Below are 17,577 nucleotides of genomic sequence, written 5' to 3' on the forward strand. Positions count from 1 at the left end.
ATCCTCTATGACTAAACTCGGGCATAATCTGAACAAAACATTGCACAAGTTTAACACTCCCTCTAGGTTGTGCTGCACAGTTGGTAGTTCTGTTGGTTTTATGTAGCTGCTAGACATTCTAAGTTGTGAGTCTGCTAATACCCTCAAATCGCTTTTTTCAGATTTACTTCTAGCTATTCATAGATTCTATCTATCACCTAATTGTTCTTTCACATTTAATACTTTAGTTACTCGTGCTGAACTTCATTTCTCATAGCTTGGTCCTGTTATATATTGGATTCTTTACTTTGGCAACTTTTTGACCACTCTTGTCCCCAGTTATTAATCATCTGGAAATTACATCAGTTTGCATCAAGCAATAACTCTAGGTTGTTCATGTAAATTAAAAGGAGTACTAAAACAGATTTCTTCTTAGCCATTGTTGTAAAATTTGTCAATGTTCTACTGTTCACCTTTGTGTGTCCGTCTCCTTTCTCCTTGCAGGATTTGTGATTGGTTGATTGTGTTTTACTCCCTTTTAATACAATTAAGGTCATGCTTATTTAAATACACCTTGTATGAATCCCTCCACACTAATCCCTCGTTCTGGAGGGCTAACATAGTTTTTATATTCCTTCATATGTTACTTTGGTCCAAAGGCTCCCTGGTAACAAATTATGACTGTGACCTGTGGCCAAAATAATTATTAGAAGCAGTTTAACTTTTGAAGACTGCTAAACACTGGGTGTGACTCTGTAACCTTGATGTGATTTTTCAGCTTTAAACTGCAGGTCTACTTAGCACATTTATGGATTTACACAATAAGATAGACAGACATATTACAACAACACGGTGTTTGAGGCTTAAATTTAAAAAATATTGTAGTAATTGAGGAACTGTGGTACCCCATGCCCTTTTGAGACATTTAATTAATGCGAGATGTTTGTGCTACTTTATCTTACCATAGAACGATGGGCAAGAAAAGTAGAGTCAAAACACAGAAATCGGGAGGTGGAGCAACAGCAACTGTTTCTACAAAGGAAATAATGAATCTGATAACAGAATTACTACAAAGTAAGCATGCTTTGAATTGACTTAGAAATCTTATAGCACAATGTAAGTTTAGTTTTTCATCATAGGTGGTTTTAATTTATCCCTACGGTGGGTTGGGGGGGAGCGGTGGTTGGTGGGAAGGTTTAGCAGTTTGCTTTACGCCTTGCCTGAGGTGTGACAACAGGCTGCCTGTTCACTTTGACCTATTTTTCACCAGTATATAAAAGTTACAGTTCCTTGTCAGTTCGATTGTATTGTAGAAAAATTGTCTAGAAGTTAAGAATCATTGGCAAATGTAATCTTCTTTTTGAAAAGCTGTGCCAATAAGTTAATTTTCACAAATCAAAGGAAATTGTTGATTGAACTTCTGAGTACCAAACCTGGAAACATATATTTATATATTGAGAGCATGTCTTTAAATAAAGGAAATAAGGCGATGTCTTGGGTCAAGGAAATCTAAAGCAGGCCACCAAAGATCAGATCCAGCAAGAAAGAAGATATTGAAGGCAAAAAAAACTTAAGATTGAGGGATGAAGAGGATTATTTGCCTCTACATGGTCCATATCCCTCTACTCCTTGTCTACTCCTGTATCTGTTAAGATGCCTCTTAAACTTTTCAATTGAATCTGTCTCCACCACCTCCTCTGGCAGTACATTCAAGGCACTTTCCACCCTCTGTGTAAAAATAAACTTGCCTCAAATATCTCCTTTAAACGTTTCCCTTTTTTTAACCTTAAACCTATGTCCTGTAGTAATTGATATTATACTCTGGGAAAAAGACTGACTTTCCACGCCTCTCCTAGATTTGTAAACTTCTAGGTTGCTCGTCATCCTTCGATGTTCAAATGAAAACAAAACAAGTTTGTCCAATCTCTCCTCTTAGCTAATACCTCCCAAACCAAGCAACATCCTGGTAAATTGTTTCTGTACCGTCTTCAAAGCCTCCCACATCCTTCTGGTTGTGTGACGACCAGAACTGTACACAGAACTGTGGTCTAAATAAAGTTCTGTACACTTGCAAAATGACTTGGTCTGTGCCCTGACTAATGAAGACAAGTATGCCAAGTGCCTCCTTAACAACCTTATCTACTTGTGTTGCCACTTTCAGGGAATGTGGATTTGTATGCCTCAAGCCCAGTGTATTTTGATACTACTAGGTGTTCTGCCATACACTTCCCTCCTGCATTAGATCTTCCAAAATGCATCACATCACATTTGTCGAGCCAAATATCCAGTTTATCTAAATCCTACTGTATCCTCTGGAAATCCTCCTTGCTATCTACAGCCCACACAATCTTTGTGTTGTCTGCAAAATTACTAATCGGGCCACTTACATTCTCCTCCAAATCATTTATGTAGATTACAAAAAACAGGGGTTCCAGCACTGATCCCTGCAGAACACTACTGGTCACAGATCTCCAGTTAGAAAAACATCCTTACTCCACTACTTTCTCTCTTCTATGACAAGTCCAGTTCTGTATCCATCTTAACAGCTCAGCGTGGATCCTATATGATTTCACCTTTTGCATCAGCCAGCCATGAGGAACCTTGTCAAAGATGCTGAAGTCCATACAGACTCTGCGCTTTGCCCACATCAATCAACGTTTTCACTTCCTCAAAAAACTCAATCAAGTTTGTGAGACACGACCTTCCCAGCACAAAGCCATATTACCTGTTGCAAATAATCCACCTTTCCACAGGTGAGTAAATCTCATCCTTAAAAATCTTCTTTAATAATTTCTCTACCACTGATGTAAGGCCTGTAGTTTCCCAGATTATCCCTGTTGCCTTCCTTAAACAAAGGAAAGCGTTTGCTATTCTTAGTCCTCTGGAACCTCTCCAGTGACTAAAGAGAACACAAAGATTTTATACAAGGCCTCAACAATTTCCTCACCTGCCACCCTCAGCATTCTGGGATAGATCCCATCAGGTGCTAGGGACTTGTCTACCTTGATGTTTTCTAAAACACCCAATGCCGCCTTTTTTTAATGTTGACATGTGCCAGAATATCAATATTCTCCTCCCGCGACTAACCATTCACCATTTCCTTCTCATTAAGGACCTCACCAATTCCTTTGGCTCTACGCAGAAATTTCCTTCTTTGTCCTTGAGTAGACCTACCCTTCCCCTAGCTACCCTCTTGCTCCTTTAAATATGTACAAAACACCTGAGGATTTTCCTTAATTCTGTTTGCCAAGTACCTTTCATGGTCCCCTTTAGCCTTTGTAATTCTTTGTTTGAGTTCTTTCATGCTATCTTTGTATTCTTTGAGGGCTTTGTCTGTCTTCAGATTCCCAAACCTACCTTATGCGTCGTATTAAATACTATGCATTCAAGAACATTGGAACAAGAGTAGACCATTGAACCCATCGAGCCTGCCCCAGCATTCAGTGTGATCATGACTGACTCAAAACACTTTGTTGCCTTCTACACTCCCCCCTCCCCAATCAAGCCCCATAATAATGTACATTGCTGGACATTGGAAATCTATCAGTTTCTGTCTTAAACATACACAAAGACTGAACTCCCCAGCCGTCTGTGGCAGAGGATTCCAAAGGTTCACAACTCTCCAAATTGAAAAGAAGTTCTCATCTCTGATCTAAGTGTCATCCTCCTTATTTAGACTCCTCAATTTGGGGAAACATGTTACCTGTATCTATCTTATCTTCCTCTTTAAGTATGTTGTAGCTTCTTTTGCTACCCCAGTAACTAAGGCTGATCATAAGACGTTTTCAACTAGGCCAGTTTGAAGGGGACGCTTAATGCTGGCAACTGTGTATCCTGATCTCAACCTCTGATCATTTCAGCCCCAAAATAATTTCTGTTTTCTATGTTGGCTACTTGCTTGGTTTAGTTGGAAACTTCCATACCTGTTGACACTGAATTAAGGGTATATTTGTAATGTTGACGCAGACTAAAAGTGAATGGTTATTGAAAACAAGCACAGAGAATGGTGGAGAAACTCAGCAGCTCTGGGAGTATTTGTGGAGAGAGAAACAGAGTTAATGTTTCAAGTCTGGCATGACTTCTTCAGAATGGTTATTGAATCTGAACAGTCTAATTCACAGAAATGATAGAATGGAATATCTTTAACAGTAAGGAAGAAGAGACATCCCTCACTTCCAGGTAGATTAAAAGTGGACCACAATTAAAAGTAGGCTACAGTTAAAAGGCCAGATATCTAATTCATTGTCCACCTGAAGTGAAATATTATGGGTGCTTCAGCTTATCCTATGTGCTTGTAATACAATTTTTTTAAAAATTTCTTTTCAAGAATGTAGCAATCCTTCCACAGTACCTGGAAAGGAATGGGAAGAATACGTGCAGATCCGTGGCTTGGTTGAGAAAATTCGTAAAAAGCAGAAAGGTAAATATGATTGATTTCCACTTTTGCATGAATTATTTTCTCTCGCTTCACAAATAAACTCATTGATTGCTCGTTGTCATAGCTAGCCAGCAATAGAGGTAGCATAAAATTGAAAATGGTGTATACAAGTTAACATGACACACTGAAGGTTTAATTTACAGTGCTGCAGTCTTGAGGGTTTTTTTTGTATAGCATTCTGCTCTCCATTTTAGGCATGTCATCAGGAGTAAAGATAAAGTTGCCATAGTCTTTCAAGACTGTAGGGCTGTTCTGTCCATTAGACAGAGATGACTGGTGGTGGTTTAACCTGAGGGTGCCTCAAGTGAGGGGAGAGGCTGAGAAGGACAGTTCTTCATGGTAACCTCAGCCAGTGTGGGAATTGAACCCACGCTGTTGGCATCACTCTGCATTGTTTTTGGGAGTAATGCTAAAAGTAAGTCTGTGGTTTATCCTGAATTGAGGGCTAATCCTTCCAGGTAAACTGGATAGTTGCTGGTTGTAAATCTTGAAAAGGATTTTCTACCTACTTTTTGTTTAGGCTGTGGATCTTCTCCTAGGTAATTTTGGATCAAGCACCAGAATTCCTTGTCAATCGTAGAATTTATGACGGTGAGACTCCACTAAACACTCTTCTATAAGACATTAAGTAGACGTCCATTGGAGCATTGTGTACAGTTTTGGGTGCCATAGTTCAGTAAGGATGAGAGTACATTGGAGGGTATGCAGAAGGGGTTTACAAGAATGCTTCTAGGGATGAGGTACTTCACTTGTGAGGATAGATTGGGAAAACTGGGGACTGCTTTCCTTGGAAAGGAGAAGGGTAAGGGGAGATTTGATGACGTCACCAAAATCATGAGGGACCTGGACAAAATCAGTGGAAACCATTCCATTTGTAAAAGGTTCGAGAACCGGAGGGCACAAATTAAAGTGTTTTATAAAGAAGCAAATGAAACAATTGCTGGAAAGTGGAAAAATGTGGAAATAAATCTTTCTCACACAGCAAATAGTTAGGTTCTAAAATGTACTACCTGGAAATGTGTTGGAGATAGGTTCAACTGAACCTTTCAGGAGGGCATTAGATGAGTATTTGAACAGAAACAACATGCAAGGGTACGGGAAAAAGGTAGGATAATGGTACGATGTCACAATGCATATTTGAAGGGCTAGTGCAGACATCATGGGTCGAATGTCCTTTTTTCTGCACCGTATCAAATCTTTGTTAAAACTGTTGTATTATAAAACAATTTCTACAAAAATGATAGAAAATCTTCACTTCAAAGAATATGGTAATAAAACATTTGTAATTTTATAGCACTTGGTGTGGTGTGAAATTCAAACATTACAATTTATGAAATAGTCTGACACATGGAAACTTCATTTTGCTCAACTATTCTTTCTTGTTATTTATCCTCCATCTGAGCCTTAATCTGATGGTAGCTGCTATGTTCCCATTCACCTGTTATCTCCCTCTTAATCACTATCTAAACTTTTTCTTAAAACTTGGCATGGTCTCTCTTTCAATTGCCAATGCTTGTCCTAGTATTCTAGTTTCTCTTGCTCTTCTTTTCTAAAGTTTCTATATGTATCCTATCTCCGCCACTCACTCCCCCCACCCCGTGACTCTTCAATTATAGAAAAGAATGTATTTCCTTTCATTTCAGTTTAATTCCTTCACAATGATTTTTGATAATCAATGTACTCTGTTCTACTGTCAAGCAGTCCCATTTTTCAAGTCTTTCTTGGCATTTTTATGTCCTGCTACCAGTTTACTTCCTTGTTAATCCATGTTCGCTATTTAAAATACTTCCAAAACTTTGCAAACTGAGTGGCATGGCAGTTTTACTAAAGTACCCCTTTGACGCTCTCAACCTAATGTCTTGAATGCCTTTGACATTTTTGGCGCTATTAAAGGTTATGATCATTCAGCTTGTTTCAATGCAATATTTCTGGTCATTAGTTTGATTTTTTAAAAAAAATTACTTTAGATGCATCTTCATTGCACTGTTGTATGGTTTATATAGCACCATTTATATAACATTGTCACTAATTTCTAGATATACTGTCGGCTTGTCTACTGTTTCTGCACCTCATCTCCTTTGCATTTGGAATTACCACACTTTCTGTCCAAAACATGTACACCTCTTTTAAAACATTCTGACCAACACGTTGCGCCGTTCTGATGAATAAAGATTACTCTAACATTTTGATTGAGTTTTTTTTTTGTGTTACTCTTTTTGTGAATGTAATGCTACTCAGAACATTTTTTTTTCCTTTTTCTAATTATTCCTGTCTGTTTTAGTTCACTTGCTTTTCGGGCTGATGTTGTTCAATTTTTCACTCGATACACACTGAATTAATTTTATCCTTGGGAATAGGTGTAAGGCTTTTGAGCCTGCTCTGCCACCCAGTGTGACTACAGCTATTTTATGACCTCATTCCATGTTCCTGACTTTACCTCATACCCCTAGTACCTTTTTGGCATGCTATCCCCTTCCTCTAATGTCAATACCGATGTCGTTATTCTGCATGTCCAGCATTGGTGAGACCAACATTATATGTTTAAGGAGCCCATATTGCTCTTGACAAGTCTTTTTTTTTAATTCCTAAAGTAATTGTAAAGACTTTTTGGTTGACTTTGCTGTTTGCAAGTTTCATGTTGTACTTCCTTCTTGTAACTTTTTTTTATATATTTACCCACTATTTGTCATTCTCCCCACATCAAGGTCTGTACTCTTTTTTTGGTATGATTTGTTTTTTGCTGTATGCAATTTTCTTAACTCTGTTATCAAAATGGCTATTTTTTGTATTTTAAAAATATTATAATACTTTTATATTGCACTTTAATATATAATGTATCATATTAATTTGTTACCTTATCCCACCAATCTGTCATTTTATCCAAAACAGACTTGCCCAGTTTCCTGCAGTCTCTGTTTTAGCATATTGAATTCAGTCTTATTTAAATATAGAATTTCATCATTTTCATGTTTCTCTTTTTCAAGCACTACATTGACCTTGATCATATTGTGATTGCTATTAGATAATTTAACATTATTCCACTCAATCACAAAGCCAAATCTAAATCTAGAAATTACTGGCAGTGTTCTCCATGAGGTTTATTCTATTTAGTATTATCTGCAGAATTAAAAAGCTTATAATTGATTTCTTCATCTAAGCCTTATATGAATATAGGTTATAAAGGAGTTTAAATATTGTCTCCTGGGAATTTCATTCAACACCTCATTCCCTCCATCTGTCAGGAATGGTCTTAATTCAATTTCTTATCTAGTCTATGGTTTGTACATGATACAATAAAAATATCAATTCACAAATAGGATTTTGTGTTGGGGTATCAGAAAATTGAAATGCAACTATCACAGGGAGTTCCACCAATCTCTTTCTTTATATCATGCGAAAAGAAGTGGTGATGATTTGTTGAACGGGATTGTCCCCATTTAAGTTCCTGCTGGTTATTTCTAAAACACTTCTGAATATTCACAGGATCGTAGAACCCCTACAGTCCGGAATGAGGCCTTTCAGTCCATTGAGTCTGCACTGACCCTTCAAAGAGCATCCCACCCAGACCCAGCCCCCTACCTTAGCGCCATAACCCCGCATTTACCATGGCCAATCCACCTAATGTGCACATCTTTGGACTGTGGGAGGAAACCGAAGCATCCAGTGGAAACCCATGCAGATACGGGGAGAACATCCAAATTTATGAGGATAGGGTGGGTGTGGACCTATCACTTTCTTGATTTTTTTTTTCTGCCCATGATTGATGATATGATTTCTCACTCGGACATGTTCCATTATTAAAACTGTCAGTGTCATTATAACCAGTCATCTCCTTAAACCTGTCTGGAACGCAATCTAATTTTGATAGTTATATTTTATGTGGAACAAACAGTTAATGTATCAAGAAATCAAACATCTCTAAAGATGCATCCTTTCAGTACTTTTTGTACTTTAATACGCGCAGAATGAATTGGTATTTTCTGTCTTTGATCATTTGCAAGAAATATAAATGGTCAATTATAGTGGCTGTCCTTAATTAGCTTATTGCTTTATTAGTTACAATTCCAGTTTCCTCTGCACTAGTGTTTTACTGTTATGGCACTAAAAATGTGTTAGTATTGCTTTATCTCCCTTGTTTCTTGCTAGTGACCTCTCTGCATTCGTAATTTTTCTTAAGCTTGTTTGAGGAGCTTGTTGCTCTTGCCACTGCCCAAAATGCACTGTTCCTCTTTTGTCCTGTAAACTTTTTATAAATTGATTACTTAGCTTTCTTTTGATTTTTAGTTCATATCAGAACACTTTCAGGTTCAACCTCTGGTCTGAGTTGAGTTATTTAATTTCAACCAACAGAAGAATTAGAAGTGTTGGAGTTTGCCTACTGTGTCACTGGGCTGCAAAGTTGATAGAATAATTGGATCAGTGTCCTTGCACGGAACTGAATATACAATGAGGAACAGGATAGGTTCTGGTATGATGACACAAAAAAAAACAAAGTTGCTGGAAAAGCTCAGCAGGTCTGGCAGCATCTGTGAACAGAAATCAACGTTAACTTTTTGGATCCGTTGACCCTTCCTCCGAACCGGACACCAAAACGTTAACTTTGAATTCTCTTCACAGATGCTGCCAGATCTGCTGGACTTTACCAGCAACTTCTTTTTTTGTTTCTGATTTGCAGCATCCACAGTTCTTTCGGTTTTTATCTGATACAACGATGTTTGTTTGGATTTTCTCCTGACACTATCAAGGTTACAGCATTAAAAAATGGCCATTTGAGTTGTTATTAGCAGTTGGGAATTCAACAGAGCAGTTTAGGATAGAAGAAAAGAAAATGGATTGAGAAATGTACTGTAACTAAGAGGCACTATGCACACTGAGGGAGTAAGATAGGATTGTAAATAGTAAGAATGAAGTTTCAAGAAATTCACCAAGGTCATGACGTCCTCTACTTTCTGAAGCTCCAGATGTGAACAGTTCATACACTTCACTAACACCTTCCACCCCAACCTTAAATTTACCTGGACCATCTCTAACACCTCTCTCCCCTTCCTGGACCTCTCTGTCTCCATATCGGGCAACCACCTCGAAACCGATATTCATTTCAAGCCCACCAACTCCCACAGCTACCTAGAATACTCCTCCTCCCACCCACCTTCCTGCAAAAATGCTATCCCCTATTCCCAATTCCTTCGCCTCCGCCGCATCTGCTCCCAGGATGAGGCATTCCACTCCCGTACATCTCAGTTGTCCTCGTTTTTCAAGGACCGTAACTTCCCCTCCTCGGTGGTCGAGAACGCCCTCAACCGTGTCTCCCACATCTCCCGCACCTCATCCCTCACACCCAGTCCATGCAATAAAAACCAAAAAAGAATCCCCCTCGTCCTCACGTACCACCCCACCAACCTCCGGATCCAACGCATCATCCTCCGACACTTCCGCCATCTGCAATCCGACCCCACCACCAAAGACATCTTTCCCTCCCCACCTTTATCTGCTTTCCGGAGGGACAACTCTCTCCGTGACTCCCTTGTCCGCTCCACGCTCCCCTCCAGCTCCACTACACCCGGCACTTTTCCCTGCAACCGCAGGAAGTGCTACACCTGCCCCCATACCTCCTCCCTCACCCCCATCCCAGGCCCCAAGAAGACTTTCCACATCAAGCAGATGTTCACCTGCACATCTGCCAATGTGGTATACTGCATCCGCTGTACCCGGTGTGGCTTCCTCTACATCGGGGAAACCAAGCGGAGACTCGGGGACCGCTTTGCAGAACACCTACGCTCGGTTCGCAACAAACAACTGCACCTCCCAGTCGCGAACCATTTCAACTCCCCCTCCCATTCCTCAGACGACATGTCCATCCTGGGCCTCCTGCAGTGCCACAACGATGCCACCCGAAGGTTGCAGGAACAGCAACTCATATTCCGCTTTGATACCATTGGGCTGCAGGGTTCCCATGTGGATTTCACAAGTTTCAAAATCTCCCCTCCCCCCACCGCATCCCAAAACCAGTCCAGCTCGTCCCTGCCTCCCTAACCTGTTCTTCCTCCCACCTATCCCCTCCTCCCACCTCAAGCCGCACCTCCATCTCCTACCGACCAACCTCATCCCGCCCCCTTGACCTGTCCGTCCTCCCTGGACTGACCTATCCCCTTCCTAACTCCCTACCTACACTCACCTTTCCTGGCCCCATCCCCGCCTCTTCGACCTGTTTGTTTCCTCTCCACCTATCCTCTCCTCTATCCCTCTTCTATCCGCCTCCCACTCTCTCCCTATTTATTTCAAAACCCCCTTCCCCTCCCCCTTTTCTGATGAAGGGTCTAGGCCCGAAACGTCAGCCTCTCTGCTCCTATGATGCTGCTTGGCCTGCTGTGTTCATCCAGCCCTGCACCTTGTTGTCTCGGATTCTCCAGCATCTGCAGTTCCTACTATCTCATCAAAACTATGCTCCCTTTTCCAGCAGTAAGCACTGTATTCAGTAGTTTGAATGCCCAATAGTCACTTTGACACGATTGTGAAAGGCAAGTGTGGGGATAAGTCTGGCAGGTGGCTGGGGAAGGTAGAGTTCCAGGTAAATAGACGAGTATTCAGAATAATTTGGATGATGAGAAAATGTCAGCTCAGGGTGGGCAGGGTGTATTGAGGGCTGCTGGAGGGAATTGGTCATTAGTGATTCAGGAGTTTAGTTTAATTGTTACCCAGGGGTTGGAATAGGTTTTTCATTCTCTAACTTTCCCAGGGTACTGTTTTAGAGGATTCCAGACACTAGGTAATTACTAATTAGAATTTATCAATTTTCTCGTCAATTCTGTCAAATCAACTGTGTTGGAATTTTAGCAAGGTCGTGACGTGCAATTGCAACTACTTCAACCATTAGCCAACTATTGGAGTTTCTGGGCCAATGTGCTTTTGTCTCTATGTTCTGGTTTATTACTGTCCCTTTAAAATTAATATACAGTAAATCGTTGTTTAACATTGCCTCATTTAATATAGTTTTGCTTTAACACAGTTAAGTTATTGAGTCTGTAAACTCATTGAACGGCAACATTTGTTTCAATGTCATTTACCTGAATGCCTCTGAATTTTTAATCTCCTCTCTATATATATTCCCACCTTATTGGACAATGTGGCTCCGCTGAGATATTTGCTCAAGAATGATACCACCTATGTGTGCTAAAATGACTACCAACAAGCCTTTGATTCTCTGAAGCAAGTTTTGTTGGTACAAACAGATGCAATCTGCAACTGTCAAAAATGAGTAGTGATGAGAGTTACAAAAGATCACTTGACCTCCCACGGATAACAAAAAAACACGGATACCACTACAATGCAAATCTCCCATCTACCATGAAGGACTGTGTGATCAGACCAAACAAGTCAACAGGAGAAAATCGTTTGGGCTTTGGGTGAACCTTGTGAGTATGAGAATCCGCAAGATGTGAATCTGTGGATAATGAGGAGTGGGTGTATACCACAAAAGTGTTTTTCAGAAGGCGAACAAAACCCAATATGAGAAGGATTGTCAAGATAGCACATTCATACCACACCAGGGTCATGTAGGTATTGAACGCATGTGACAGCTAACATATAAGACTGTGACCCAGCTAGGGATGTATCAGGATATCAACGACTCATGCAGTATGCCAAATGTATCACTACCAGCAGTGGAGGGAACCTGTACATCTGGATAATTTCTCATCCACTTCTTGGACAAAAGTAGCAACGGACCTACTCACTGTGCACAGGAAAAATTACAACCTTGTAATGGCTTACTTCTCTAAACTTCACACTGCACAATGATCTAGCAACCCAATTAGCATGACCGTCACTGACAAAATGAGCACTATTTTCAGTATCTAATTTGGGACATCCAATAAAATGTCTGACAATGGAACACAAATACATCTGCAAACCATTTCAAGATAGGCATACTGATTGGCAGCAACCCACATCATATTAATACCCCTACAACCACATTCAAAATTGTCAAATAGAACAAATGGTAAATACTATCAACTCAATGATCGTTAAGAGTTGACATCAAAGCAGATTTCACATTGCATTGCTTACTTTCATGCAACAATAATGGATGGGAATGACCAACGCCAACATAACTTATGCTCTGAAGACAAACGCAAATGAGGTTACTGAGCAATGAACTGTCTAACTATTCACGGACACTGGAAATTCTGCTTCAAAGACAAAGGAGACACATGATGCACACTGAGCAGCGAATACAATTAGAAATATTAATACATGGTTTCCAGCAAAGGTTTCTAAAATATGAAACCAGCCCAGATCATTACACATTGCTGATCATGATGCCATAATTGCGAAGGAACAGAAGCCATTTCAGACCAATGTGCAGCACACCAATTTTCCACAGCCAGTTTCTTATGCTACAGGAAATAAAATAAGCATGCCAGATCAGGCAAAAAAAAATACGCTTTTAGAGCCAAACTCATATCCTTCTCTGAAAACATCAGTCATGCTTAGCAGGTTCGCAACTACAATTTTTAGTGAGAACTTACCATATATTTTGCTTTAATAGATAGTTTGAACAATGATTTTGCAACAGGCCTAACCACCATACAATTTTGGAGAAATTACTGTGGTTAGATTGCTCAGTTGGTTTAACAGTTAGCGTGAGGATCTCATTAACCCCAATGACACAGGGTTCGATTTCTGTTCTGGCTAAGGCAAACTTAAGGCCTGCATTGTGCTTTACCTGCAGTAAAAAAAAATCACAGCACTTTTCCATGGTTCAGTAAATAATTGCCAAGGCCTTACTTATCAATGGATATTTTTCAGGGGACTGGGAGATTTGTCATGGAGCTCCCCAGCAGTCAGTATTTGGACCTTTGCATTTCCTGATATATATATTAATAACCTGGAACTTATTGTGCAGGGGTCAATTCAAAGTTTGCAGATAATACTGAACTTGGAAAAATTGTAAACAATGAGGAGGACAGTGTGGGACTTCAAAAGGACATTGACAAGTTGGTGTAGTGGGCAGGTAAGAGGCAGATGAAAAGAGAAAAGTGTGGTATGATGCACTTTGGTCAGAAGAACAATAATAGACAATATAAAATAAGGGGTACATTTCTAATGGCTGTGAAGAAGCAGCGGGACCTGGGCGTATATGTGCAAAGCTCACTGAAGACAGCAGGTACGTAGGGAAAACAGTTAATAAAGTGTATTCTGTTCTTAGCTTTATTAACAAGAACATACAGTACAAGAGCAAGGTTATGTTGAACTTATTTAAGTTACCTGTTAAGACCTCTGCTGGAGTATTGCATACAGTTGCAGGCACCGAATTATGGGAAAGATGGGAATGTACTGGAAAGAGCGCAGAAGTGATTTACAAAAAGAATGTTCAAGGAATGAGAAACTTCAGTTATGAGGATAGAGTGAAGAAGCTGGGACATTTCTTCTTGGAGAGAGAAGGTGGTTGAAGGGAGATTTGATAGGGGTTTTCAAGATCATGAATGGGCTGGGTAGAGTAGATAGGGAGAAGTTATTCCTAGACATAAAAAGAAAAAATGAACCAGAGGGCTTAGATTTAAAGTCATGTGCAAATGAAGGGTGATGTGATTTTAAATTAAAAAAAACTTTTCACACAGTTGGGGTATGGAATGCACTGCCTGGAAACATGGCGGAGGAAGGTTCAATTTGAGGCACTCAAGAAGGCATCGGTTGATTAATTGGACAGAAATAGTGTGCAGGGGACAGGCACTAGGTAATGGAGCAGGTGAAAACACAATGGGCTGAATGGCCTCCTTTTGCACCATAACAATTCTGTGATTCTGTGATTAACATGAGAACCTGAGAAGATGTTGATTGTTTTCGTCTCCTGGGTTTTAGAGTCAGTAACATAGTTTGCACATCCTTACAGACTTGGTGATTGACAGTTTGCTTTTGACTTTGCAAGTTATGAAAGTCAATGAATTTCAAAAGACCACCCTCAGTGTGTGAATCAAACTATTCTGTTTGGCACTAATCAGTTAGGAAATTCCATGAGAAAAGCTCTTCATGAAAGCTCACAATCAGTGCTGGTATTTTGAGTGGAAATCTATTAATTATTTTTGTTTACTGGAAGATTTTTACAAAAGCCTACTTTAAAAATGTTTGGTCATTTGCTTGTTTAATAATTACATTTCAAATTTTAAACACTACATGGAGTGGTCCTTTACTATTTTCAATGACTTGCCAATTCAAAAGCAAACTGTCAACAAGATAGCACTGGCCTTGGGTGACTTACAGACATTGCCTGCAAAATCTATGTGAAATCAGTAGATAATGTAATATGTATACTGTGGTGTTTTGTATAAGGCTTAACAGGGTTTGTAACTGACTAGGGTTGGTTTTACTCTTCATGATAAGAAAATTGGCTTGCCCTGCAAACACATGAAACAAACAAACATTTGACCTGATTTCCAGAGTCCTCATCAATTTGTTGAGCTGACTGATAACAGTAATCAAAAATACTCGGGGCAAAGTTATCTAAGGTATCATCAAGATTGCAACTCTAACAAATATTCAACATACTTGATATGATCAAGGACAAAACAACAGATTAATTAACATCTAAACCACTTTAAAGCATTTGCTTATTCCACTACCACGTGCCTGCAGTGTATAACATCGGCAAGGTAGCTCAGTGGTTAGCACGGCTGCCTCACAGCGTCAGGGAGCCAGGGTTCAATTTCAGCCTCGGGAAACTGTCCGTGTGGAGTCTGCACATCCTCCTTGTGTCTGTGTGCATTTCCACTGGGTGCTCCAGTTTCCTCCCACAGTCCAAAGATGTGCAGGCTACATGGATTGGCCATGCTAAATTACCCATGGTGTCCAAGGATGTGTAGGTTAGGTGTGTTAGCCATGGGAAATGCAGGGTTACAGGAATAGGGTGGGGGGGGGTGGGTCTGGACAGAATGCTCTTTGGAAAGTTGGTGTGGACTTGTTGGGCTGAATGGCCTGAATCCATGCTGTGGGGATTCTATAAAGGAGGTGATTCAGGAACTTACCAAGGTTACTTCAACACCTTATCCCAAAACTGTGGCCTCACCACCCAGAGGGACACGATGCTCAGAACCATCATCTTCAGGTCACACACTTTTATTGAAAGTATATAACTGTTCCTTCAATAATAGAGACAAAATCCAAGAACTCCCTAATAATAGTGTGAATGCACCACTTCCCATAGATGGCAGTGCTCCAAGAAAGCAACTCACCACATCCTACCAACAGGCAATTAGGGTTGGGTAATAAATGCCTGTTCTGTTCTGTCAGTAATGTCCAGGAGCATAAAAAAATGAATTAAGGAAAAAGACAAAATAAGAAAAAAATTTAAAATTGACAAAACAGTGTGTATAAGCAGGAAGAGAGAAACAGGAATGTGTTGAAAATACCAATATTTTAACATTTCTTCTCTGATCTGGTGATACAGATTTGAAGCTGACAGGAAAAGCAAAACTGAAAAAGACTGAAATTTGCTAATGTAAGGTGCAGAATTATTGGTTTCCATTCACATTTATCCAAATCAAATTGTCAACCATTATGAGTTTAAAAACAGAAAGAGAACGACAGTATGAAAAAACTGTCAAAGCAAAGTTAAAAAAATTTCACAGATGTTGTAATAGAGGTGCATAACTTTTCCAAGATGGCAGCAGAGTAGGCTCCTGAGCCGTAGCTCGTCCGCTCCATCTATTTCTTTTCTTCTTTCTCCTCTTTTCATTGTATTTTCTTCTTCATGCTTTGTTTTCCTCTGCTTACCTCCATTCCTTGGGCATCAGAAGTGGAGAATTGAGCCAACGTGGACTTGAGGGACTCCTGGTCTCGAGGACGCCCAGCGTGAACCTCCCTGCCTTGATGAAGCCCAGCACAGACACCTGCCTCAGGGTGAAGTCCAGCATGGACTCCCTGCTTTAGAAAGGCTATAATGCTAAACGTTTAGCTTTATTTCTTTGTTTTTCTAATTTATACCTAATATTTTGTACCCAAGTATCTTTGTATCTGGCTATATAAAGAATGTAATGCTGGTCTTTAAACTTTACTTTTTCATTTTTCTTAGTTATACTCAAGATTTTACCTCCATGAGAACTGGGAAGTAGTCTCTCGTCCATCAAAACTAAAAGAAGTTAGTTAAGAAATTAAATAGCCATAATAGTGACACTTCATAGGATTGAGCATCTATAAAGAATATTGCTGGGAAAATGGTTGAAACTTTGCTTTACTATTTATAAAACTTGTGTTCTTTTGGTTAAAGAGCACTTGCAGCCTTGTGTGCACATGTACATTAACGTATACCATGGTAACCAAATGCGAGAATCAAATGCATCGTCTATCAAAGCAGGTTTCACTCGAGAATCTGGCTTGTCTAGTATTAGAACATAGAACATAGAACATTACAGCGCAGTACAGGCCCTTCGGCCCTTGATGTTGCGCCAACCTGTGAAACCAATCTGAAGCCCATCTAACCTAAACTATTCCATCATCATCCATATGTTTATCCAATGACCATTTAAATGCCCTTAAAGTGGGCGAGTCTACTACTTTTGCAGGCAGGGCATTCCACGCCCTTACTGCTCTCTGAGTAAAGAACCTACCTCTGACATCTGTCCTATATCTATACCCCTCAATTTAAAGCTATGTCCCCTCGTGCTAGCCATCACCATCCGAGGAAAAAGGTTCCCACTGTCCACCCTATCTAATCCTCTGATCATCTTGTATGTCTCTATTAAGTCACCTCTTAACCTTCTTCTCTCTAACGAAAACAGCCTCAAGTCCCTCAGCCTTTCCTCATAAGACCTTCCCTCCATACCAGGCAACAGCCTGGTAAATCTCCTCTGCACCCTTTCCAATGCTTCCACATCCTTCCTATAATGCGGTGACCAGAACTGTACGCAATACTCCAAGTGCGGCCGCACCTGAGTTTTGTACAGCTGCAACATGACCTCATGGCTCCGAAACTCAGTCCCTCTACCAATAAAACCTAACACACTGTACGCCTTCTTAACAACGCTATCAACCTGGGTGGCAACTTTCAGTGATCTATGCACATGGACACCGAGATCTCTCTGCTCATCCACACTACCAAGAATCTTACCATTAGCCCAGTACTCTGTATTCCTGTTACTCCTTCCAAAGTGAATCACCTCACACTT

The 17,577-nt window shown here is 40.1% G+C and overlaps 1 protein-coding gene across 1 annotated transcript in view; it reads left to right on the forward strand.

Annotated features, from left to right (window-relative positions):
* The first annotated feature begins 918 nt into the window (after positions 1 to 918).
* Positions 919 to 17,577, forward strand: part of setd3 (SET domain containing 3, actin histidine methyltransferase) — a 118,836-nt gene continuing 102,177 nt past the window's right edge. The window contains exons 1-3 of the mRNA XM_048600042.1: positions 919 to 954; positions 1,042 to 1,053; positions 4,307 to 4,399. Coding sequence (XP_048455999.1) covers positions 919 to 954; positions 1,042 to 1,053; positions 4,307 to 4,399 — 141 coding nt within the window. The remainder of the gene's footprint in view (positions 955 to 1,041; positions 1,054 to 4,306; positions 4,400 to 17,577) is intronic.

This window comes from Rhincodon typus, chromosome 8 (genome assembly GCF_021869965.1).
Source record: "Rhincodon typus isolate 14 chromosome 8, sRhiTyp1.1, whole genome shotgun sequence".
Taxonomy (NCBI): Eukaryota; Metazoa; Chordata; class Chondrichthyes; order Orectolobiformes; family Rhincodontidae; genus Rhincodon; species Rhincodon typus.